This window comes from Odocoileus virginianus, chromosome 17, assembly GCF_023699985.2.
Source record: "Odocoileus virginianus isolate 20LAN1187 ecotype Illinois chromosome 17, Ovbor_1.2, whole genome shotgun sequence".
NCBI classification, from domain to species: domain Eukaryota; kingdom Metazoa; phylum Chordata; class Mammalia; order Artiodactyla; family Cervidae; genus Odocoileus; species Odocoileus virginianus.
The window spans coordinates 12781791-12808617 of record NC_069690.1 but is presented as its reverse complement, the minus strand read 5'-3'; the positions used below and the strand labels follow the sequence as shown (position 1 = coordinate 12808617).

The window sequence follows — 26827 nt, the reverse complement described above, 5'->3', positions numbered from 1 at the left end:
TCTTTAATGACTAGTGTGTTCTTAAGCTTAGAAAAAATGACAGGGCCTTTATGCTATGGATCACTACAAAAATTCCCGATACCTTCGAGGCCACACACCTTCCTTTGTGACTTTTAGCTAATAAACTCTGACATTTAGATTAGAAAGGTGTTAGACTGCCTAAGCGTTAAGAATTCTCTTAGCTACGTCCCAGCATTGATGTTTGCCAGGATTTCTGCAGAAAAATTTTCTTAATTACAGAGAACATCTGTCACCAGGTGTTTTCCTTCTGTGTACAGAGATAATTTTTGGATGTTTCTCCAGAGACCACCAGAGTGCCTTCATATTGTCAGAGCCCAGCCTCCACAACCGTAGATTGTTTTGTCTTCTGATTGTATTTTTGATCATGTGCTGCCAAAGCATTTATGGGTTGCTCTGATTTCCCACAGAAACTATTAATTTCATTTTAATTTTCCCATGCAGACAATAATGGCACGTTTTTAAAGTGGGCAAATTTTAAAATTAGAATGCAGAGGGAGACCACTGCCACAAACCAGGTAAAATCTGAAGAATGTGATTTATATAAATAGGCAGCTACTGGCATTATCTGTAGGGCTTCTTGCCACACAAACCCAAAAGCTAGGCAATTGTTCTATGGATAAGCAGGCTACAACCTACCTGGCAAACGAAGTAAAAGCAAGCTGCTGCTGGGACAAGTGGCTCTCCTAGAAAAGGAAGGAGCAACCCAGGCACTCCCAGCGGCTTCCCGGGGGCATGGACTAGAGACACTAGCAGAAACGTGTGCCTGTTCCCTGTTGTCTTATCAGACTTACGAGGAGCAGTGACATTTCCAAGTTTCAACAAAGGAAGCCATTGTGTTAGTTTATCATTTGTGCTGAGGTCTGGCTTAGGGCATTTTTGTGTAAGTCAGTAAGCAGGCAAAGGGGCATACCTTTTGTTAAAAAACAATTTCTTTCATGGAGGACTCACCGCATTGGTGCCCTCCAGTTACCAAGAGATGCTGTTTCTCTACTGTCCCAGCATGGTGGATGATGTTAATATCCGCCCATCTGCAAGGATGGGAAATGCTGACATGACTCAAGGGGATGTCTGTTTTAAGTAGCATTCATAATTATCACAGGAGCCATACCCTTAATGGTTGCTCAAAAGCTGTCTTTTGTCCATCAACACACACACACACCCTGAAATTCTCATTAGTAAAAATTCCAATATGTTAAGCAGATGTATTTATTAAAAATAATGCTAATATACTCCTGGGGCACATTGATTCCAAGAGGGTGTTTGCAGCAGATTGCATTATAATTATTTAACAGCTAAATAATAAAGGCTCTTTTTTTTTTTAAACTTACAGAGTCACTAAATAATAGAAGGAAAGGAAAGAGTAGGGCTGATCCAGTGGAGACTGATGCTGGTATCAGTGTTCCCTAAGCATTTGTTTGGTCGGCAGCCTGGGCAAAGCCTGTATCTAAAGGGTTAATGGGGGTCCGAAGTGATTTTTGCACTGAGCTCCTCCCATGATGCCAAGAGGCAGGGGGTTGAGAGCACAGCAGAACCAAACAGTTTATTAAACTGTTGAAATTGTTAAAAATGATTAAAAGCCAGTTCAAGATTTTCATAAACACTATTCCAAAATGTTAGTTTTAAAAAGGTTAGTAGCAATGTGAGCATTCCCCATGTCTTCCTCCCCTCCGCTCCCTCTCTCTCAAAATAAAACATGAACACCCAGTGTAAAAAAACACTTCAGGGAGGAGCATTTGTCCACCACTTGGGAAGAAAGGTGCGGAGGGGAGCAGACGGCGTGTAGCAGGCGCTGGCACTGCTCGAGGGGCTGCTGCTGCGGGATCCGGTGGCTCAGATCCCCCAGTAAGGCATCAGGTGTCGGGACTCCTTCTCGTAAACGTCTGGCACGATGCCGTAAGGTGTCTGTACCATTTTAACTGTCGACTTTCCAAAGAGCTGGCGCTCGTAGTCTATCAGCTGCCTCCAGAAGCCGACGTTGGGCCTGATGACGGGCCTCCGGGCTTTGACCCAGCTGTAGGCCTCCAGCAGGCACACGTTGTGAAACTTCATCAGGTACGCGATGCAGAGCGTGGCCGAGCGGCTGACGCCCGCAGCACAGTGCACGAGGGTGGCCCCGTGTTTCCGGCTCACGCTGTGGATCTTGTCGGCCACGCTGTCAAAGTACAGTCCGATGGGGGCGTGAGGCATGTCAGCCAGAGGCACTTTAACGTATTCAAACTGGGGCCAGTTGAAATTGGGGATCTCGATGGTAGCGTTCACAATGCAGGTGATGCCGCGCGCCTGGAGGAGGTGCCGGTTGGAGGCTACGCTGCCTCTGCCCAGGAAGAGCGAGGAGGTGATCTGCGCGATGCCTCCTAGGTCTCCCTCGGAAATCATCCGGGGGGCCATGAGAGTCCGGGGGAGCGTGCTGTGACCTCTGGAGCTCATGAAGACGCCAGCAATCACACTTGCATCGTTGGAAGCAAGACCAGAGTGTGCTGTTTTCCTCCACCAAGGAATCGGAAGTTACAGCTGCCTTCCTGCAAGATACAGGTATCCATCAGTACTCTCAACGCTACTGATTCATCACAGCCTTCTATAGTGTCTGCGGAATGGGATGGTGAGAGGATTGGAGATGGTAATTTTCTATAATAGCGTGTTCTTCCCAGGATGGAGACAAATCATTTTCATTGATTATCAGGAAAGGTAGTCAAAGATGCCAACATGCAAAATGAATGTAAAATTCAGCACACTGGTGATTTTTTTTTTTTAAGGCACTAAAGAGAAAGTCTTTCTATTTTAGGGAATGTTAAAGACAGAAACAAGTGCAGCTAATCCCTGAATAACAGCTTTGTGGGGTCCTGCTCTTACTGAGGGGAGTGGTGTTCAGTGGTAATTAGGAAGAGATCAGAATTTCGGATCCCACTAAGGCTGTGCTCTATCATATATTCCTGCCTACCTCCCACGGCTATGATGACCATATTTTCATAAGCCTAATTCTAGACATAGAGATCTTACAAAAGTGTAAAAATGATACTGCTTTAGGTACTGTATTCCAATGAATGGGCTTTGTGGACTAAAGAGATACTGAATTGGATCAGTTATAGAAAGGCCAGGAACATATGGTCACCTTAGCTCTTTATAATTTAAAAGAGCTAACTATCATATTTATTATTTGTGACATCTGAACACCTGTACTATGACATTTCCATGGAAACAATCACAGGTAACTTCAAGGCCATGGTAGCAAAAATTCACTCATCTAAGTTAATGAGCATTTTAGCTGACCTGACCCTGGATGTGGCCAAATACACTTTCCTCAGCCCAAGATTTTTCTAATCTCCAAGATGTATCGCCCGCCTGGTTTAAGATGTGTGTTGGAAATAAAGTTTAACAGAATGTCTATGTAGTCTTTCACACCACTTTAGTCTGTGCCCTGAGAAGTGTGCATATCCCCCACCCAGGGCCCCGTAGGGCTGCCCAGCGTGATTCCAGTCAGAAGAGCATCCCCGGTCCATAGACAGAGGTGGCGCTGGGGCTACTCACTTGGGAGGTGTCTGGTTCCTCTGGAGTCCCGGGTCTGGAAAGTCTTAAGTGAGGGAGTGCTGACCAGACTGGATACAAATCAGATCTGTAGAAAGACAAGGAGGTGGGAACGTGGCCACTCATGAACATCCAAAGAAATCCTCCGGGTTTTACTATGAAACTGGGTTTGACTAGAACCAATGTTCACCGCAGCACTGTTTATACTGGCCAAGACATGGAAGCAACCTAGATGCCCATCAGCAGACGAGTGGATGAGGAAGCTGTGGTACATATACACCATGGAATATTACGCAGCCATTACAAAGAATTCATTTGAATCAGTTCTAATGAGATGGATGAAACTGGAGCCCATTATATAGAGTGAAGTAAGCCAGAAAGAAAAAGACCAATACAGTATACTAACACATATATATGGAATTTAGAAAGATGGTAACGATAACCCTATATGCAAAACAGAAAAAGAGACTCAGATGTATAGAACAGACTTGTGGACTCTGTGGGAGAAGGCAAGGGTGGGATGTTTCAAGAGAACAGCATCGAAACATGTATATTATCTGGGGTGAAACAGATCACCAGCCCAGGTTGGATGCATGAGACAAGTGCTCGGGCCTGGTGCAGTGGGAAGACCCAGAGGGATCGGGTGGAGAGGGAGGTGGGAGGGGGGACCGGGATGGGGAATACATGTAAATCCATGGCTAATTCATTTCAATGTATGACAAAAACCACTGCAATTTTGTAAAGTAATTAGCCTCCAACTAATATAAATGAAAAAAAAAAAAAAAAGCTAGGAAGTGGAAAGCATATTAAATACATCTCCATGTGTATTTAAAGAATGGGCCAGTGAGACCTATCAACCTGGGACTTCCCTGGTGGTCCAGTGGCTAAGACATCATGATCCCAATGCAGGGGGCCTGGGTTCGATCCCCAGTCAGGGAACTTGATCCCACATGCTGCAACTTATGTACCACAGCTGAGACCCAACACAGCCAGGTAAACATTTTGAAGAAGAAAAACTATCAACCCAAGTCTCAGCTTTTTGTTGATATTTTTCACACCATGGGTTACGTGTTGTTAAGTGCACGTTTGGCCATGGTAAAGATAAGTTTTTGAGAGGAGGATTCAGAGACAGCATATTGAAACGTAAGGCTCTGCTCATGGGGCCTGCAAGAAATGCACAGGAAGCTCAAGTCTCTCCCCTGTGCCAGCAGCCAAGCCAGCAGCGTGGGGCTGGGTGCAGCAGCCAAGCCGGGTGCCGGGAGCCAGCCAGCTCCACGAGGAGCAGCACTGCAGAGGTGGCCTCAGCCATGAACGTCAGCCCCAGAGGTGCTGGTGCTGGAGAGATCTGAAGTTGCTTTCGGTTTGTTTTCTTGTCCATGTTGGCCCTCTGACTTACTCATTTATGCAACCATATGAACACCAATCAGCATTATTAAAAACGTGATCCTCCCCGAGTCACATGCAAATCAATGAAGTGAGAACACAGCACACACAAAAATAAACTCAAAATGGCTTAAAGACCTAAATAGAAGACATGACACCATGAAACTCCTAGAACACAGGGAAAATAGTCTCTGACATAAATAGTACCAGTGTTTTCTTAGGTCAGTCTCCCAAGGCAATAGAAATAGAAGCAAAAATAAACAAATGGGACCTAATCAAACTTACAAGCTTTTGCACAGCAAGAGAAACCATAAAACAAGAAGACAGCCTACAGACTAGGAGAAAACATTTGCAAATGATGCAACAGACAAGGGCTTAATTTCCAAAATACATAAACAGCTCATACAACTCGTAACAAAACAATCCCAACCCAAAAATGGGCAGAAGACCTTAATACCAGACACCACACGGCATACGGATGACCAGCAGGCACATGAAGAGATGCTTATTGCTAATTATTAGAGAAATGCAAATCAGAACTACAATGAGGTACCACTCACACCAGTCAGAATGTACATAATTTAAAGGTTTACAAATAAATGCAGAAGGGGGTGTGGAGAAAAGGGAGCCCTCCCACACTGCTGGGGGGTGTAAGCTGGTATGGTCCCGACGGAGAACAGGATGGAGGTTCCTCAAAGCACTAGGCTGAGTCACCGTGTGCGCTTAGTCACCCAGTCCTGTCCGACGCTGTGACCCCCCAGACTGCAGCCCGCCAGGCGCCTCTGTCCATGGGGTTTTTCAGGCAAGAATACGGGAGTGGGCTGCCATTTCCTCCTCCAGGGGATCTTCCCCACCCAGGGATCAAACCCAGGTCTCCTGTGTATCTGCTTTACCTGCTGAACCATCAGGGAAGCCCAAGAGTTATCCTGTGGTGTGTGGTTTAGTCACTGAGGCATGTCTGACTCCAGCAATCCCACTCCTGGGTATATCCAGACAAAACTAATTTGAAAAGATACATACACCCCAGTGTTCACAGCACTGTTAACAACTGCCAAAACATGGGAGACAGCCGAGGTTGCCGGATAGATAAAGGTGTGGTAAACACACGCTATGGAATATTACTCAACCATAAAAGAGAACTAAATGCCATGTGCAGCCATGTGGATGGACCTAGGTATCATCACATTAAGTGAAGTCAGAAAAACAGATACCATATGATATAACTCATATGTGGAATCTTAAAATAGGACACAAATATATCTACAAAACAGAAACAGATACAGAGAACAGACTTGTCACAAAGGCCGGGGTGTGGGGGAGGGAAGGACTGAGAATTTAGGATTAGCAGATGCAAACTATCAATATTATATATAGGCTGGATAAACAACGTGGTGCTACTGCATATGCACAAGGAACTATATTCCTGTGATAAACCATAATGGAGAAGAATATGCATATAATGGAAAAAAGTTTGTTCCCCTATTTGTCCCTCTGCCTTTCCCAGGTAACTATTACACTTAATTTTTTCTTTTTTTTACAGCTCTGTGGAGGTAACTGACATACAATTTGATGTAAAATGATGAGTTTTGACACACATACTCAAGACACCATGACCTCAAAATAATAAACATATCCATCACCCCCCAGAATGTCCTCATGCTCCTTTATAATTCCTCCCTCCCTCACCTTCCAGCCCCATTCCCAAGCAACCACTGATCCACTTTCTGTCACTATAGTTTACATTTTCTAGACTTATACAGTGGACTCATTCCATATAGGGTTTTTCTGTTTGGTCTGGCTTTCACTCAGCATAATTATTTTCACATTCACCCATGAAACTGTGTCTATTAATATGTCATTCCTTTCTTTTTATTGCTGAGTAGTATTCCATTGTGCAGATATTGTTCTTTCATCTATTGACACTAATTTTAGACTAGCACAAGTGAAGTTGATGTAAACATTAACGTACAGGTATTTGTGTGGATATACACCTTCCTTTCTCCTGGTTAACTACCTAGGAATGGAAAGAGAAAGTCTCTCAGCTGTGTCCGAGGCTTTCTGCGACCCCATGGACTGTATAGCCCATGGAATTCTCCAGGCCAGAATACTGGAATGGGTAGCCTTTCCCTTCTCCAGGGGATATTCCCAACCCAGGGACTGAACCCAGGTCTCCCGTGTCACAGGCGGATTCTTTACCAGCTGAGCCACCAGGAAGTGGAAGGGCTGGGTCATAGGACATGTGCATATTTAACATTTTAAAACAGGTTCTAAACAATCATGATAGCTTGCAACCCATGGGGCAGGCTACCGTAACCCTCCCCAAAGACCTCAGAGGGTGAGCACCACCTTCGCCGTTCCCCTCTGCCATGTTCCACAGCACCCGTGTGCGCTGCCCTGGACGCTGCGGCTGCCGCCCACCCCGGGGACGCGCCTTGCCCACCTACTCTGAGGGCAAACACGACTCTGGGCCGGCTCCAGCCCCGGGCGCTGCTCAGCTGTCAACGCGCCCAGTCTCTCTGTGAGACGCCTGTCTGCCTGTCTGGGAGCTTCGACCTAAGGGGCCGCTTCTGCTTCGGCACGCTCTGGGGACGGGAGCAGAGGTCGGCAGACACGATCTTTTGTTCTCCCTCTGTCTCACTCCAACTCTCTGGTATCTTCTAGAAAGGGACTTGTATACTCATCCGGTACCCCAATTTCTGTGACTGTGGCCCAGGGAACACCTCTAGATCGCCGGGCTCTGGTGGACAGTGGGACTTAATGCCAGTGGTCCCACAAGCCTGCGAATTTACTCACTTTAAAAGCTGGTGACTGAGACCTTTCCTGATAGAACTCTTGACAGTTTGGGGCCCACCTGCAACTACTGGGAGTCACTAAAAATAGGCTACTCAGACAATCACAAAGATTTTAGAGACAACCAAAACGTCACTCCTCCAAAACTGGGAGAGGTGGCTGTTTTATCCAATGGCCAGAAACCAACAGAGCCCAGGAAGAGGAAGCAGAGGGCTAGGTTCCAAACGAAAGAACAAGATAAAACCTCAGAAAACGTGTTTACAGAAATGGAGGTAAGTGATCCACCTGTTAAAGAGTTCAAAATCATGCTCATAATGATGCTCACTTGAGAAAACAATGAATGAACGTCAACAAAGAGAAAATACAAGGAAATACCAAAAAGAAATCACAGTTGAAGGACACAATAATTTAACTGAAAAATACACTCGAGGAGTTCAATGGCAGACTAGATGACATTAAAAAGGATTAATGAACTCAAACACAGGGCAGTGAAACTCAAGCCAACAGAGCAGTGAAAAGAAAAAAGAATGGAAAAAGTGAAGATTGCTTGAGGGTCTTGTGCGATAACATCAAGCAGACAAACATCTACATCACGGAGTCCCAGGCTCCCCTGGTGGCTCAGACGGTAAAGAATCCGCCTGCCATGTGGGAGACCCGGGTTCAATCCCTGGGCTGGAAAGATCCCCTGGAGAAGGGTATGGCAACCCACTCCAGTATTCTGGCCTGGAGAGTCCCCACGGACAGAGGAGCCTGGTGGGCCATAGTCCATGGGGTCGCAAAGAGCTGGACACGACAGGGCAAATAAGCACAGCACAAGAAGAAAGAAAAAGTGCTGAAAAATTCCCTAACCTAGGAACAAAAACACATTCAGGTCCAGGAAGCTTGGAAAGTTCCAAACAAACCTCAAAGGGACCCATACCAAGACATATTATAATTAAACTGTTGAAAGTGAAAACACAAGAAAACTTTAATAAAAGCAGAAGAAAACAAGTAGGTACATACAAGGGAACCACCAGAAGACTATCAGCAAGTTTTTCAGCAGAAACTTTCCAGGTCAGAAGGGAGTGGCATGATATATTCAAGATGTTGAAAGAAAACACTTCCAGACAAGAATACTCAGCAAAATTGTCATTCAGAATTTAAAGAACAAGCTTTCCAGACTAGCAAAAACTAAACCGGCCTTACAAGAATTAAGGCAACTTTCTTAAGCTGAAAAATAAAGGCCACTAAGTAGTAGTGGGAAAATATATGAAAATATAAATCTCACTGGTAGAGGTAAATATAGTACAATTCAGAAAAATAAAACATAAAGGTAGTATGGATGAGTTACTCATAAAGCCAGTATGAAGGTTAAAAAAATACACTAGCAAAAATATAATAGTTAAGGGATATACAAGATAAAATGGTGTAAAACGTAACCAAAAAAAAAAAAATGTGGGGAATGGAGGAGTAAAAATGTGGAGTTTTAGAATGACTGAAACTTTGACTGTTAATAAGTTATGTGTAACCCTCACGGTAATCATAAAGCAAAAACCTGTTCATGGGAGATTCACAAAAGATCTGAGAAATAAAGAATCTAAACATGTCACTAAAGAAAATCATCAGGACTTCCCTGGTGGTCCAGGGGTTAAGAATCCACCTGCCAATGCAGGAGACGTGGATTCAACCCTGCTCCGGGAAGATCCCACATGCCGTGGGCCAGCTACGCCCGTGGGCCACAACTGCTGAGCCCACCCAGCAAGTACTGACGCCTGAGCGCCCGAGAGCTGGTGCTCCACACGAAGAGCGGCCACGGTGGGAAGCCGCACGCTCAACTGAGCGCAGCCCCTGCTCCACAGCCAGAGAGAGCCCTCCGGCAGCAGTGGAGGCCCAGTGCAGCCATAAATAGATAAATAAGATCATCAAACCACAAAGACGGAGAGCAAGAGAACAGAGAAACGACAAAATAGTCAGAAAACAGTTAACCAAACAGCAGTGAGAACATACTTCTCAGTAATTACTTTAAATGTAAATGGACTAAATTCTACAATCAACAGAAAGTGGCTGAATGCATTTTTTTTTTTAAACAGACATGCTGCCTACCTCTGATGTAAGGATACAGACTGAAAGTGAGGCTGGGAAAAGATATTCCATACAAATGGAAACCAAAAGAAAGCTGGGGTAGCTATACTTAGACAAAATAGACTTTAAAATAAAGAGATAACAAAGGGCATTACATAATGATAAAGGGGGGTGTCAACAAAAGGATAAAACATTTGTAAATATTTCTGCACTCAATATAGGAGCATCTAAATATATAAAGCAATATTAATAGACCTCAAGGGAGAAATAGACAGTAATGTAATAATACAGGACTTTATACTCCATTTTCATCAATAGATCATCCAGATAGAATATAAGTAAGGACACATCAGCTTTAAACAAACACATTAAACCAGGTAACTTTAACACATATATACAGAACATTTCATCCAAAAGCAGAATACATATTCTTGTGAAGTGCACATGCAACAAGACAGATATATGATCCAAGACAGATCATATATTTAGGCCACAAAATAACTCTTAAACTTAAGACTGAAATCACATCAAGCATCTTTTCCAATCACACCAGTCTGAAACTAGAAATCATCACAAGAAGAAAACTGGAAAATTCACAAATAAGTGGAGATTACACAACATGTTACTGACCAACCAATGGGTCACAAAAGAAAACAACAGAGAAGGCATCCCCGTGACAAATGAAAGTGGAAATACAGCATACTAAACTCAGGGGAGACAGCAAAAGCAGTCCTAAGAAGTTCCTAACGATAAATGCCTGCACGTCAAGAAACAAGATCTCAAGAGTCAAACTTGACACTTCAAGGAGATAGAAAAAGAACAAAGTCCCAAGTTTGTAAACGGAAAGAAGTAACAAAGACCAGAGTGAAATAAACAGAGACTACGGAAGATAAGAGGGACTTCCTTGGTGGCTGAGTGGCTAAGACTCCGAGCTCCCTGCTGCTGCAGGGGGCGTGGCTGTGATCCCCGGTCAGGGAACTTGAGCCCACATGCGATCCCACACGCGGCAACAGGAGTCCAGATGCTGCCACGAAGACCAAAGATCAGGTGCTGCAACTAAGCCCCAAAGCAACCAAATACACATTTTTAAAAAGACAACAGAAAAGATCAATGAAACTAAGAGGTCACTCCTTGAATAGATAAACAAAATTGGCAAATCTTTAGCTAGACTCACACACACAAAGGACTCAAAATCAGACGTGAAGGAAAAAGTTTCACAACTGATACACAACAGAAATACAGAGGATCATTAAGAGACTACTAGTCATTATACACTAAGGCTGAATCATGAAGAAATAAAAAAGCTGAACAGACCAATAACCAGGAAGAAGATTGAATCCCTCATGAACACCCCCCCACGACCCCGTGCCACCAATGAACAAAAGTTTAAGATACAGACAGTTTTTCCGATAAATTCTACCAAACAGTTTTTCCAATAAATTCTACCAAACATTTACAGAGTATGTACCAATCCTCAAACTCTTCTAAAACACAGAAGAGGAGCAAACACTTCCAAACTCATCCTACAAGGCCAGCATGACATTAAGACCAAAACCAAACAAGGACACCACAGGAAAGTTACAGACCAGTATCTCTGATAAACCTAATGTGAAAACTCCTCAACAAAATATCAGCAAACTATATGGCTGAATACATTAAAAGGATCATACACAATGATCTGGTGGAATTTATCCCAGGAATTCAAGGATGGTACAACATCTGCAAATCAATCGGTGTAACACAGCACAATAGTAAAAGGACAGAACCATAAAACTCAGAAGAAAACCGAGGAGGTAAGCTCCTTGACGCTGGTCTCAGTAGTGATTTTTTGGATTTGGCGACAAAAGCAAAAATAAACAAGGAGGACAACAAAGTAAAAAGCTCTCGCACAGCAAAGGAAACTAAACAAACGAAAAGGCAGCATAATGGGAGAAAACCTTTGTGAATGATTTGACCAATAAGGGGTTAAGATCCAAACTATAAAAAGCGCATGCAATTCAATAGAAAAAAAAAATCACATTTTAAAAAGGGGAAGAGGGTTATTTTCCCACAGAAGAAATATAGATGGTCATCAGGTACATGAAAAGGTTCAACATCACTAATTATCAGGGAAATACAAACCAAAATCTCACTTCACACTTTTAATAATGGCTGTTATCAAAAAGACAAGAAAGGACAAGTATTGGCAAGGATGTGGAGAAAAAGGAACCCCTGTGCAGTATTTATGCAAATGTTAGTTGGTGCAACCACTACAGAAAACCATATGGAGGGTCCCTAAAAAGTTAAAACCAGGATTACCACATGAGCTAGCAATTCCATTTCTGGGTATTTACCCAACAAAAATAAAAACACTAACTCAAGAAGATAGATGCATCCCCATGTTCACTGCCAAGACATGGAAACAACCTGATGTGCCCATGCATGGCTGAATGGATAAAGAAAATGCGGTATTATATACAAATACCATGGAATATTAATGAGCCATAAAGAAAGAGGAGATCTTGCCATTTACAACACAGATGGATCTTGAGGGCATTATGCTAAGTGAAGTCAGATTTATTGCAGAGCAGCAGTTACACATGGAATCTTAGAAAAAAGAGCTCAAAGCCACAGAGAACAGACTGCTGGTTCTCAGAAGTGGGGATTAAATGGATGAAGAGGGTTAAGAGAGACAAACTTCAGTTTTACAGTCAGTCTTGGGGATGTGACATACAGCATGGTGACCATCATCAGCGCTGTACTGCATATTTGAAAACTGCTGAAAGAATAATCTTAGAAGTTCTTGCCACAAGGAAGCTTTGTTCCCTACGGTGACAGACTTCCGTGGTGACCACTGTGCAGTATATACAAACATGGAATCATTACGTGGTCGACCTGAAGCTGACGTGACGTTCTGCAGAGGTTCTCACACGTGGCGAGCATCAGAATCACCTGGAGAGCTTGCTGAAGCAGCCTGCCAAGCCCCGGCCCGAGTTCCTGACTTAGTGGATCTGGACAGGGGCCCGAGAGCTGTCATTACTTCCCAGGTGACGCCGCCCTGCTGCTCGGGGGACACCGAGCACCCCTGCAGAGGCGATGCTGCGGTGCGCCGCCCTGATTCCCCTTCCAGACTGCGGCACTCCGTGTCTCCCCAGGAACGGCCCTTGCTCGCTCCAAGGGAGTGCCTCCCCCAAGCTTACCAGCCCTCGTGTGGGGCCCGCATCGGCCGACCAGCACCAGAGGGTCGTGTGTAGGTGAAATCACATCAAGAAGACAAACAAGGAAGCAGTTATGTGAGGAAATGAGCGTGGACCTGAGTCTTAGATGTACATGGAAACGGGCAGAACTTGGGGAGAACAGTCCGTCCTGCAGCAGAGCGCAGTCTCATGCGGCTTCCAAGTCTCCCTGGCAGAATCCTACTAGTTTAAAAAGCAAAGTCACCACATGGCTATAAACACACCGAGGAAGGCTTTTGAACTGCCGGTGATAACTCCATCCTCAATGTGGAAGATGCTAATCAAATTTCCAACCAGGTCATCCAGTTACTGTCTGATTAAGAGGGACTCATGTCCTGCTGTCTCCCAAATAATCACCCTGTTTGGGAAGCCACTTGCCCTCCTGAGGCTGGGGTCCCAGGCTCACTGGCCCTTTCAGCAGAAAGGTCTTCGTCAAGGGCCGTGGGTAAGGGATGGGTGGGCTGAAAGCCTAGCTCACTCAGTTAGCTCCTCCTTCCCTGGGCAGTGAGAGGGTAGTTGGGTGCTGCAGGGAAAAGCAAGCAGATTGTGAATCCTCAGGGCAGAATGCAAGCGAGACAGACAGGATGCTCCCTCCCCGCTGCTGCGAGTCAACCTCGTGCCAAAAACCTGCTTAAAATGCCAAAGCCGAGTCCAAGGTTCAGAAAAACAACTTCTGCCAGAGATCACTCAGAGGGCACGGGTATTCAGATGCTCCTCTGACCGAGCCTCCCAAGCCCTTCTCGCAGAAGGGCACAAGGTTCGGAAACGGTGAGGCGATTTCAGCTGGGAGGGCACAAGGCGAAGGGCTCTTCACGAGAAAAGACCCCAGGCGTCTGGGCTCCTGGCTCAGGCCCACAGACGGCTTCACGCTGCCCGCGGGGGTGGCTGCAGTCTCCTCGCCCGCCCTTCCAGCGCCCCACACCACCAGTGCCTTCCGGACATGAGAGGGGCCTCAGCTCAGCCTAAGCAGACCAAAGGCCCCAGACAGAAAAGACTGGCCCAGACAGGAGGAGCTGCTCCGGCTTCTCCTCCTGCCCGGGAGACGGAAACAGGGCCACAGACGGCGCACCCTCCAGGTCCCAGAGAGCCCTCCTGATGGCAGAGGCGGGGACCCCCGCAAGGAGCAGGCCCCGGGAAGGCAGAGCAAGAAGCCCTGGCCTGCTTTATGTCTAAGATTAGCAGATTCTGATCAAAATGAATAAAAGAAAACATGGGTGTGACATCAACTCATGGGTGTATCAAAATCAACTCAGTGAATGTGTGCAGGGAAAACCGGATATCTACTGGGAGAGTACCAGACTGACCACGTTTGGGGGATCAGGGAGTCCAAGGTGCTCTCTGAGGGGCAGCACCGCTCCCACTGCAGCGCCCGGGTCTCTGGGACAAGGATGACCAGACAGAACGCCGCAGAACGTCCACGTCGCTGTCCATGGTGTTCAGCTCATTCACTGATGTGCACAGCGCTCAGCTGCATCTACTTCTGAGAGGGAACAATGCTTTCTGGGCCAGGAGACTGGGGGTGAGGGGAAGGACGAAAAAGAGGAGCTGCCCTAAACCAACCCCAGAGAGTTGTTTTTTCTTAGCAAGTTGTAAGAAATGTCAGGGATGCTGCTGCTCTCTGAATAATGAACATCAAAGGGCTAACTGCTAAACAAAATGCAGAATGAGTGCCTGCCTAGGGGGCCGGTAATCTCAGTAAAGCATAAGCTGGTAAGAACTGCCTGGTCCCTGTACTGGGGCACTCCTGGAGGTGGACGCCAGGATCTAAACCTGGAGCAGGTGCAGACTGGCGACCTGGAGTCAGTCTTCACAGTACCCATCCCACTGCCACAGAGCTACCTTTAAAAAAAAATCAGGACAAGAAGACCACTAGAATCAGGAGTTAAAGAACGGATCTATCTACAGCTTTTTCTTCTTCTTTTGAATAAGCAGAAAAAAATGGCCACAACAGTGCCAGTGATGACCCTTTAAAATGATCTAAGATATTTTTGGCTTTAGGAGTTTCAAAGATCTGTAATATATACTGGAGGCCTATACTTTTTATTTTTTTAATACATGAAAAGCCTCTGCAATCACATTTTCTTCTTCCATTAAATGTCTACTTTCCAAAAAAAAAAAAAAAAAACAAACCCTTAAAGTCATCAACCCCTGGAGAAGTATTCTTGCCTGGGAAATCCCATGGATGGAGGACCTTGTGACCTGCAGTCCACAGGTTCGCAGAGAGTCGGACACGACTGAGCAACTTCACTTCACTTCACTTCAAAGTCATCAAAATAGAGGCACTAGCCTACATTGCTGTAAGTCAATAAATACTACTTTTCTCATTATATTTCATTATTAAATCAGAAATGTGTTCCATTGGGGGGACTTCCCTAGTGGTCCAGGGACTAAGACTCTGTGCTCCGATGCAGGGGGCCTGGGTTTGATCCCTGGTCGGGGATCTAGATCCCACGTGCCACAGCTGAGAGTTCAAATACCACAACTAAAGATCCCATGTGCGATAACGAAGACCTGGCGGAGCCAAATAAATATAAATATTCAAAAAACATTAAATAAAAGAAGTGTGTTCCACTTGGCGGGGGGGGGGGGGGGTGAACTCTTACAAATAAAAATCACAGTGTGGCAAAATTTAAGGGGAAAACATTTTTTTCTGATAAAACATTGAGAATAAAATTCAAATAAATACTGAGTTGCATTCATGTTAAAACGAAATAAAAGATATTCACAAATTGTTCTCACTTATCTGGAGAGCTAAATTTGGAAAGCTAATTTGCCAAAACATCTTAGATTGGGAGGAGGGGTTGTTTTTGCTTTTCCTGCCATATAATTTAACTGATGCGATGGCTGGGAAGAGGATAGATACACATAACACACAGAGAACTAAGGAATCTGAGGATCAGCATTTTGATAGTTTGGCCACAGATATTCCCCTACGGTGTAGCTGTAGAACAACTGCCTGTGTAGTCGTGGCCTGGCTGACATCTCGATATCCTCCAGTGGACCACCAACCAGCCTGAGAACCGAGCCTAACAAAGGCTTATCATTTTAAGACACTAGCCAGCTGCTGGGTGAGGAACAGACCACAGTCCAGAGGAAGACATGAGCAGTCCACTTGATGAGAGCAGGGGAAAAGCATGCTGATGGTGACAGAGACGCACAGACTTCAGAAGTTTAGCTCCACCGATAAACTCACAGATTCTCATGTTGGAAACAGAGAAAGAAGAGACTATAAATACCTACCTATAAAAGGTGAAAGTATGCATGTATGTGGACCAGGGGCAACCTGTTCCCATTTGGAACTGAGTTTTTTAATTTGGTCCTCATCCCCCTGGATGTTTACGTTATTTGTCACTCATTCACACAACAGTATTTACTGAGTTCATGCCACGTGTTCAACACTATTCCAAGTGCTGTTGGGGACTGTGGCAGAATGCATTTGCCAAAAATGGCCACATAACACCCTGCATCCCATGTGACCAACTCAACCAAAATAGTACAGTAGAAATGACGCTTCTGAGGCTAGATCGTGAACAAGCCACACACCTCTCCTCGATCTCCTAAGACGTGCTCTTGGAACCCAGCTGCCATGCTGTGAGGCAGCGCAAAGAAGCCAGAGTCACCATGTGGGGGTCACTTGTGGGAGTTCCAGCCAGCAGCCGAGCGGACATCCCAGCTAACAGCCAGGATCAACTGCTAAATATGTGAGTCAAGTCACTTCAGTGATTCTTGGGACTTTCCTGGAGGTCTAGTGGCCAAGACTTCACACTCCCAATGCAGGGGGCCTGGTTTCCATCTCTGGTCAGGAAACTAGATCCCACATGCTGCAGGTAAGTCCCAGTACAGCCAAAGAAATAAATTAAAAAAATTTTTTTTAAAAAGACACCCCAGTGAATCTAGCTCCCAATCATCAAGTCACCTCCAGACACTGTCGAGCAAAGACAAGTTGTCCTCACTACATGAGGTTCAAATTCTTGACCTACATGAATCTGTCAATAAAAATGACTTTTACACCACTGAGTTTTGGAAAGGTGTGTTATGCACCAAGAGTCACCAGAACAGGGATATAAGGTACCAAGAGACATCACCCTGTGCAAGGATTTTATCATCTTTAAGAAGTGACACAAGATACACATAGAAAACAGGTGAGTAGCAATAAGAGATAGGCTAACATTAAGTGAATTTAATGAGTGGTGCAAACAGTGGGTGCTGCAGCAATGCAGAGAAGGCACAGGTCAAGACAAAGTAAAACAGTCAGTGGTGCTGAAAACCTGAGCTGTTTCTCATGCAAGTGTCTCAGAGATTACACTATCATGCTTTTTCTCCAACCCATTTAAAGCAGGCGCCGTTCCGTTCTTGCTTTGCAAGAAGTCTCCCTATTTGGAGATTCCAAATGAAGAACACCAGCCCTTTTCTATAGCCCCTCACTGCTCACAAAATACGGTCCAGGGCCCAGGAGCCATCAACCTGGAGAGCGAATGCAGAATCTCGGGCCCCATCCCACACCTGCAGAATCCGATCCTGCAGCTTAACAAGATCCCAGGTAAGCTGTATACACACTCAAGGGCCAGAGGCACAGGTCTCATCAACCTGCCTCCGTGGGTCCCGCAGGACTCACTGAGGCAAACTCGAGCGCGTTTTGTGGAAGCCACACGCGCATGCTCAGCCTCTCAGATCAGTATCACTGTGCTGCCACGGCTCCCAGATGAGGAATCAGAGGTGAATGGACACCAAGAGGCTTCCCCAGACTCTGCACAGAAAGTGAGTACCCCCACTGGGGCCAGAACCCCTTCTCCATGAGTGGTTCATCTCTTGATGAGTCATACAATCCGACCACAACAGACTGACTGACCTAAAGACTACCAAAATGTACATCTCACCAGGGAAGAAAACAAAAACTACAGAAAGACAGAAATTATGGGATGTAAGGTCGGTCTGATTGTGCTTTATCTATAACATGGATATTCATCTAAAATATCCCAAACCGCTAAGTGGTATGAGACAGTCTTTGGGTGTGAAAAATCTAATCAACTTGAACCAAGGAAATGGGTGCAATATTTCCACAATCACATTTAAGCTTGCTTGGTAATAACTGGAAACCAATTTATGCCACAGCCTATACAAATAATACTTTCAAATCTTCAAAGAGTAAGGGGCAAAAAGTAAACATGAATCATAGATTCCTGGTTAGCTGGTAAACTCTGACTTCCAAAGGTTAGAACACCTGCACCCACAGTGCTCGGCTGGGCTGTGCTTAGTCACTGCGTTGTGCCCAACTCTTCGCCTGCCAGGCTCCTCTGTCCACGGGGATTCTCCAGGCAAGAATGTTGGAGTGGGCTGCCATGCCCTCCTCCAGGGGATCTTCCAGGTCTCCCGAGTTGTAGGTGGATTCTTTACTGTCTGAGCTACCAGGAAAGCCCGACCCACAGTATTAAAAAGAAAAGAAAACAATCACACATCAGCAACTACATCCAACCTAAGTATAAGGTTGCCTCAAAATTCCTTGAAAAGCAGAAGCATGAAATCTCAGGTCCATTCACAAATAAGATTTCAGTACTTAGAAGTTCATTATTAATTTAAAGAAGACAAAAATGAATTTAAAAATTAGAACAAAGTTCATAGGACTAAGAGCTCAAGAGTGAAGAGTTGAGCACTGTGATCATCTAACCATTTGACGTCTCACTGGATATATCAACATCTTTAAAACTCAATCTGTTCTTAAAAAAAAAAAAAAAAGGAATTAAAATGTGACCCTGTAATTCTAGGAAAAAAAAAAAAAAAACCCTCAATCTGTGAGCCTCAACTTTCTCCCCACAGGGAGTTCTTTTTCATACTCCTGGCCAAATTCCACATTTTTAGTACTTTTATACCAAATTAACTTCATTTGTAAACTACTGATGAATTAACCTCCCATTTTTCTTTATAAATCAAAAGTGACAGTCGCTCAGTCGTGTCCGACTCTTTGCGAGCCATGGACTGTATAGTCCATAGGATTCTCCAGGCCAGATTACTGGAGTGGGTAGCCTTTCCCTTCTCCAGGGACTCTTCCCAACCCAGGGATCAAACCCAGGTCTCCTGCCTTGCAGACGGATTCTTTACCTCAGCTGGTAAAGCGGCATCTATGAGAGTTCTGAGCTGAACAAGATAACCAGGTTAGGTCTCTCGCATTAGCTGGAGGGAGGGAACCTGATAATGCCACATACACCCCTATATCCCTGCCAAAGGACAGCAGGCTTCCCAAATTCTGAGGGCAACTGGGTGTCTGAGCCTTTCTGGAGCAAAGGGAGAAATCAAATGTTTAGTTAAACAGGAATCAAAGAACACAGTATCCTGAAGTTATTCCCTTGGCTTTACCTGTCTCCTGAAGAAATAATCTCGGGCTTCCCTGCTGGCTCCATGATAAAGAACCCTCCTGCCAGTGCAGGGGACACGGGTTCAATCCCTGGTCCGGGAAGATGCCACATGCCGCGGAGCAACAAAGCCCAGGCGCCACAACCACTGAGCCTATGCCCCCTGGAGCCCGTGCTCCGCCGCCGGAACAGAGGAAGCCCACGCACAGCAACCAAGACCCTGTGCAGCCAGAGCTAAACAAAAAACAGTCTTATACAAAAAGATACTACACACAGTTCTTTGCAGATTATACTACTAACTACTAGTCACATGCTAATGAGAATCCAGGGGCCTATGAACCTCATTCTGGGTGCGTGCTCAGTCGTGTCTGATTCTCTGCGACCCCATGAACTGTAGCCCGCCAGGCTCCTCTGTCCATGGGATTATCCCAGCAATACTGGAGTGGGTTGCCGTCTCCTTCTCCAGGGCATCTTCCCAACCCAGGGATCGAACCTGCGTCTCTTGCGTCTCCCGCATTGCCGGGCGGATTCTTTACCACTAGCGCCACCTGGGAAGCCCCCCGAACCTAAACTCTCCTCTTGTTCAAATCAGGGGCCGGCAAACTGTAGCAGGCGGGCCATGTCTGGTCAGTCATCTCTTTCTCTACCGCCCATGAGCTAAGAATGGTTAATACATTTCTAAACCGTGAACAGAGAACTGAAAAGAACAGCATTCCATGGCACACAAAAACTGTAGGAGATTGAAACTTCAGTGTTCATGAGTCAAGTTTTTACTGCAGCACAGCCACACTCATTCGTTACATATTAACTACGGCCTTTTTGCATCACAAGGTAAGTTTAAAACAGCAAGTTAAATAGCTGCAACAGAAACTGTGTGACCCGCAAGCCTAAAATATGTACTATCTGACCCTTCATAGAAAAAAAAAAAAAAGAACTGCCTACCCCTGAAATTATGTTATAAAGCCATCACAGTAGATGGCAAAGAAATCTTTTTCCAAGTGGCCCTAAGGAGCCTGCATGAGAATCCTGAGACTCACCGGACTGCCGGCTGGAAGGCTCCGGCGGTGCTCTATCCGCTAGGTCACTGTTTACTAGTCAACAGAAGCAACACCCTCTTGTTAGAGTTTTTTCCTGCCACTCCACAAACTCGAAGACCTAAGGAGTCAAAAAGACCTGCCACGGCCCACTGACGATGGAACTGTTCTGGGACAAGGCACCAGTGGGCCCAGCAGCTGCACGTGAATTTCAAAAGGGCCCTTCTGTCCACGGAGGCCTCCAGATGGTAGCGGAAAGCTGACCAAACTGGATGGGAGGTCACTCTCTGTCAACATAAGGGCAAGAATGGGAAGTGATGAGGTGAGCGGGGAGGGCCCTGACCTCAGCACCAGAGCTCCTCCTCCTCCCTGCAACAGGGGGAAAACACAGTTCCTCTGTAAATTATATCCTTTAGAAAAGGGTATCAAAAAACACAAATAAGATATCTCTTCCATCACTAAAGACTAAGAGGTTCTGACTCTACTTTTCATCTTCCCCCTATGGTATCTTTTCTTAAAAAATTCTAATTTATATATAAGCAGTTTTTAAAAATTATAGTTATTTTAGAGAATCTCAGGGGGAGGGACCCTTTATTTAGTATATGAGTGAAAAAGTATGCATGATTTGTAAAGACTGAAAATGGACCAACTTAGCCATTTTCCAAAATGCCTTACAGAAGAAATAAAAAAGTATTACAAATCTTATATTCTTGTGTGTGTGTGTGCTTAGTCACTCAGTTGTGTCTGACTCTGTGATCCCATGGACTGGGATATTTTCCCAGGAAAACACTGGAGTGGGTTGCCATTTCCTCCTCCAGGGCATCTTCCCGACCCAGGGATCGAACCCAGGCCTCCTGCACGGCAGGCGGAGTCTTTACTGCTGAGCCATCGGGGAAGTCCTGTTTTCTTTTTTTCCAGATGCTAGTTTATCAGTTAATTTCATGGTGACAGTTGAAGGGTGTTTTCTAAACCCACAGAACTATAAGTCTGCCCCTAGGGCAGAAAGAGACTGTTAGCAGATAATACCAGGTACTGCTAGATGCTCAACACACACCTGGACTTAATAATTTAATAACTGTCCTGCCATGACCTCCCTCTCCTCCCTCCCTCTTTGTCTCCCCTCCTCTCTCTCACACACACCAGTTTTAAATCCAGCTAGCAACACCAAACACAAGTGATCCAAGTTAACCCAGCCAGCAACTGGTTACTCAGAGAGCAGGAACTATCAAACCCAGCTGTGAACTACCGCTACCGTCCAGTACAAAGGGAGACCTCGAGAAACAGACGTTTCAAAGACGGTAAAAGCATCTCTTCTTGTAGCAAAGAAGCTGTGGTTCCTTTGGTATTGCCAGGGAACTCCCGCGTTGGTGCCTCTCGGGATCTGCACGTGTACACAAGCATGTGAGTAACAAGCCTCCCTCAGACGGTATTTTCACAAGGACCAGCCTGGGTTCCTGCACACGTCACATGCTAAGCCTGCAGGTTCAGGGCCGGGCACCAAGCAAGTCTTCTCCAGCACGACGCACCTCACCACCGTAAGGCATCTCGTGGCCCAAGCGGTAAGTCTTCCAAAACCTTTAAAAGACTACTAGATACTTCAATTTCTAATTTCTAATGCTTCCTTTTGCAATATTTAAATTGCCCTATAACTACACATCTATCTAAGAAAAAACGATCTTTAGAAGGATTCTATTGTGTATTGCTCAGTCACACAGAGTGGAAAACCATCTCTGGCGCTGGGTGTTATGTGAGTTCAAATCATACAATTAAACGTAAGTATATAAAAATACAGTGGTACAGGAAGGGCCAGGGATCAAATCAAACCACCTCTGTGACACTCATTCATTCAGTCAGGAAATATCCAAACATACTGTGGTTAAACAGCAAGCACAGTCGGTTATAAATTCAAGGCTGACACCACCGGAGGAATGTAAATTGGTACAACCACTTTGGAAAATTGGCCTCAGCTAGTAAAGCTGAGGATGCACGCGTCTGACACAGCAGTACTCAAACTGCCCTGCGCAGAAATAACCCAGATGTCCATCAACAGCAGACGACGAACAGATAACTGTGAGGGAGTCATACAAATGTGAACCAATTACAGTCACAGGTGACAACATAGACGAATCTTAAAAAACTGTAATGCAGCAAGAATTTAAACCAAAAAATCATATACGTGTGTACATACATATATGAATGCATATATACACACACTTACATATATACATATATGAGACATTGGCTGCCACCCCCAACAAAACGATTTACAAGAATACCTACTTTGATTCTACTTGCATAAAGATGAAAACCAGGCAAAATGAAACTGTATTGTCTAGGGATGAATATTTAGGTGATAGGACCTCCCTAGCACTACAGTGGATAAGAATATCCATCCACCTGCCAACACACAGGACCCGAGTTCAAAGCCTGGTCTGGAAGATTCTACATGCCTCAGGGCAACTAAGCTCGTGTGCCACAACTACCAAAGCCTGCATACCAGGAGTCCAAGTTCTGAAACGAGAAGCCGCAATAAGAAGCTTGCACAACACAACCAAGAGGGTGGCCCCTGCTGACTGCAGCTAAGGAAAGACTACACAGGGACAAAGGCCCAGAGCAGCCAAAAATGAAATAAACTAATTAAAATACACATACATTCAGGTGATAAAAACTATACAAAAGAAAGGAAATGATTCTCACAAAAATGAAGCTAGTTACTGGCTAGGTTTCCTCTAGAGGGAGGAGAGAGGTGGTCACTGGAAGAGTGAGTTCCTGACCTGCAAGATGGTTACAGCTGTGTTTTCCTTAAAATAATTAAGTTATCCATTTATGTTTTATACCCTTTTGTGTGTTACTATTCACAAGTTAAGAAAGGTTAAATAAATACAATGTTGGTTTTCAGGAATTCAGAAGCCTTACAATTCTGGCCAATCGGGGGAGAGACTCCTTCTGCTTGGAATATCACTACTGCCCTGTCAGTTTCATGAGGTCAGCGACCTTATTTGCCTTCTACCCCAGTATTCAGCACTTAACTTTTCATATAGCAGAAGTCTCAATAAATGTCTAACACATAAACCCATAAACTCTTTTTTTTTTTTTGGCCATGCCCAACAACTTGTGAAATCTTAGTTCCTTGATCAGGGACTGGACCCAGGACTCAGCAGGAAAATTGCAGGGTCCTAACTACTTGACCACCAGGAAGCCATAGACTCTGATGTGAATTTTGTTTTAGCTCAAGTATCTTCTGAAATTACTGATTTGAACGGTTTTCACGGAAAACATTAACGTTTTCCTTTCTCTGTCTTCACCCCAGTGAGGCTTTCATAAATAACTAAAGCTATCATCTTAAACGCTCGCTAAGTTTACACCCAGGACTGTTGCTTCAGCAACTCCCTTCGCCTTCCACTCCCTTTTACACCTCCTCATAAGCAAAGACAAATACATGAAGTTTTTTTTTTAATGGCAAAGTTTTCCTTTGCAACCAAGAGTAGCGCCAAGGATCTTAATGATTTAACTGTTTTGAAGTTCATTTGCCTATTGTCTGGAGAAAATACTACCAGTGCTATCAGGGTTAGTAAAACTTAACAACCAGCTGGACTAAAAACACATAGCTACCTGTTCTAGACAGAAACCAAGTGTCTATAAGCAGGACAGTTTTAAAGTTAATACTTACAAATAATAAAATAAAAGTTAAAAATGTCACTCAGAAAAAAAAAATAGAAAAGCTAGAAGTTTTCAGACTATGCAAACCAGAAAAAAGAATCATTCTGTACAAACATTCAAGAAAATGCTTAGCAAAGTCTGAAAGAACACACATAAACCAATAAAAATATACACAGCGATTACTTTGGGGACAGATGCTGGAAAGAAAGTTTTAATCTTATCTGTAAAGTTTTAATTTTTTAGAACAGAATGTTTAATTCTTGTGGTACTGGGGAAAAGTCTTTGTAACCCACCTTGCCTTAAGATAAAATCCCAATCGCAAAAGAATCTAGCAAACACAGATTCCTCTTTAAGAACCAACATTTTAAAATGCTAAAGTTTTAAAGGATTTCTTGGACTTACACACCTGGCCAGTTGTGTGTTGTTGTTGTTTTTTTTTTTAAATAATAAGAATATACATTTATACCATTGTATTAAAGAATATTGCAGAAATCATATGTACATTCAACCACTGTGAGAGTTAACTGAGAACTCAGCATAGACACGTTGGACACTGACGTTTAAAAGCCTTGGAATGAAGGAAACTGTCTCCCGTTTTATGGGGGGAAAGCCAAAAATATCAAGCATCTACCTCTCCTCCCCCAAGCGTCAGAAGATGAGTCAGAGCTGGAGGCAGGAATGGGGCCCATGTGTCAAGCCACTCGTGCAGGAGGCCTTCCCACCTCCACCAGGCAGCCCTCTGCCCCCACCCAGGTCAGGGTCCCTGCTCAGCCTGTACCTGGCGTGAAGGCTCAGAGGTCTCCAGTGAAGGAGAGGCAGCTATTCCTTCTGAGGGGTGCCTCCTTCCCTGCGTTTGTAAAGGCAACCCGCGAATGGCGGCCTTTAGGAGTCCACAACAAGGAACAATCACGGAACACCAAATGCAACTCAAGAAAAGCGGAGCTTCCAGACACGTTCAGGTAACTTTGGAAAGAATACAGCACCTTTGTTCCTCTGGCTGAAAGAGCAGGAAACACGGAGAGCAGCTATGACTTGTCTGGTATCACTTCACTTTGTGACACCGCCGAGTCCCAAGCCTGGAGATGCTGACAGTTCCAGCCTCTGTGGCTTTTAACTGCTCTGTACAATCTCAGGGAGTCTGCTCCAACATTCCATGACACTTCTGACTAAGAATCCCTCATGGACTAGGAATTCCAGGAACTCTGGTCTATATTCCTTTCAGATGAGTAAAGAATCAGGACTTGACTTTTTGCCTCCATGTTCACATCTGTAAAATAGGATGGTACTGCTTTTTACCTACCTCCCTCATAAAACTACACAGAACTAGTTCACACATGCTAAATGCCCTGAGGGTCTTCCTGGATGAAAAGAACAAGGTACTTAAAAAAAAAAAAAATCCCTACACAGTAGAACTGCATTTTAAAGTCACACCTCCTTCCCTTGCCTCTGGGATGCCCAGTTACCATAACACTAGCTGGTACCATGGGCAACATCCACCTAAATAAAATATACAATCCAGCGAAGGCAGCTACATACAACATGCAACTAACTCCTCTCGCACACAAACAAGAACTCAACTTCGCTTTGGAGCAAGGGTACTTAAGAGAAATAAAAAGATAACGCTGGCACTGCGCACACCAATCCACCACCGTAGAGAAACCCTCAAGTTGAATACTCGGCATTGCTGAAAGTCAAGTTGCTTCTATCACTGCACCAGAAACCTTCGGAAGAGGCAAGAAGCCGCCGACGCTCCCGAGGCTCGGAGCGGGCGAACGGTGGCGGCGGGGCGAGGAGGCAGAGAGAGACCATGGCTGGACCGGGGAGCAGAGGGGTCAGGGAGGGGGAGGGGAGCAGAGAGGATGCTCGCGAGGAGCCGAGGGCCGGGACCCGGGCCCAGGCGCCGCCGCAGCAGGAGAGCAGCCCGGGTGGGCGGCCGGGGTGGGGGGTGCTCCGAGCGCCCGCGAGGCGGGGCCAGGCGGGGAGGAGGGGTCGCGGCGGAGGGCGCCGGGCCTCTCCTCTCCCAGCCGGCCAGAAGATGCGAGAAGCGCCCGGGAGCAGGTGGGGGACGCAGGCACAAAGTTTCTGGAGAACCGGCTCGCGCGGGCCCATGGCCGTCCGCTCCGGCCAGGGCCCCCAGGGCCCGCTCGGCGCCAAGTCCCGCCCGCCCGCTGTCCCCCGCCCGAGCCCGCGGGCCCCGTACCGGCTCGCCCAGGCTCACGGCCAGCGCTCTTCTCTGCTGCGCGGCTCCCGGCGTCTGCGGGCTGGCCGCCGCGCGCGCCCCTCCTTCTCTCCTCCGCCCGCGCCCGGGGCGGGCCGCGCGCACGCTCGCTGCGCCCCACCGCCCTCTCCCGGGGGCGGGGCCGGCGCTCGGGGCGGGGGCGGGGCCTCGGCGCTCGGGGCGGGGCCTCGGCGCTCGGGGCTGGAGCGGGGCCTCCGCGCGAGAGGCGCGCGGCGGGCTCCCGGCCCTCAGACCCGGGGGCGCGCGGAGCCGCAGGCGGCGCGCGTGCGCACTGTGCGCTCCGCCGCGAAGTCTGGCATCCCGCGCGCGCATCCCTGGTACCCTGGCAGACCCCTGCTCAGAGGACCCCAGCGGTGTCCCCGTCTGTGTCACAACATACGACCCTGCTGTTTCCCCACTTGAGCGTCTTCCTCAAACTAGGTTTTGGCAAGGGCCCAGGGATGGCGAGCTAGGGTACTTTGTGGATGTGAGAGAGTTAAAGGCAAGAAAACGATACAAATATAAAAGGTGTGAAGATTGCAGTTAGTGACTAATCTCCTACCCCCACCTTCCATC

At 45.9% G+C, this 26827-nt stretch overlaps 1 protein-coding gene across 4 annotated transcripts; it reads right to left on the bottom strand.

Annotated features, from left to right (window-relative positions):
* Nucleotides 1-1211: 1211 nt before the first annotated feature.
* DUSP14 (dual specificity phosphatase 14) lies at nucleotides 1212-26360 on the bottom strand. Of its 4 annotated transcripts, XM_070478646.1 has the most exons (4): nucleotides 26234-26360; nucleotides 25017-25300; nucleotides 3547-3631; nucleotides 1212-2540 (listed from the first exon to the last, which is right to left on the bottom strand). In XM_070478646.1, exon 4 carries the CDS (start codon nucleotides 2446-2448, stop codon nucleotides 1852-1854), a length of 597 nt encoding a protein of 198 aa, XP_070334747.1. In that variant the 5' UTR covers nucleotides 2449-2540; nucleotides 3547-3631; nucleotides 25017-25300; nucleotides 26234-26360; the 3' UTR covers nucleotides 1212-1851. The 4 variants fall into 4 exon arrangements, with proteins under 4 accessions (XP_070334747.1, XP_020740852.1, XP_070334749.1 ...); XM_020885193.2 differs by lacking the exon at nucleotides 25017-25300; XM_070478648.1 differs by lacking the exons at nucleotides 25017-25300; nucleotides 26234-26360 and adding an exon at nucleotides 24812-24959.
* Nucleotides 26361-26827: the final 467 nt, after the last annotated feature.

Coding starts and splice junctions, on each gene's coding strand:
- DUSP14 (XM_070478646.1), bottom strand. CDS start 2,448: ATGAGCTCCAGAGGTCACAGCACGCTCCCCCGGACTCTCATGGCCCCC.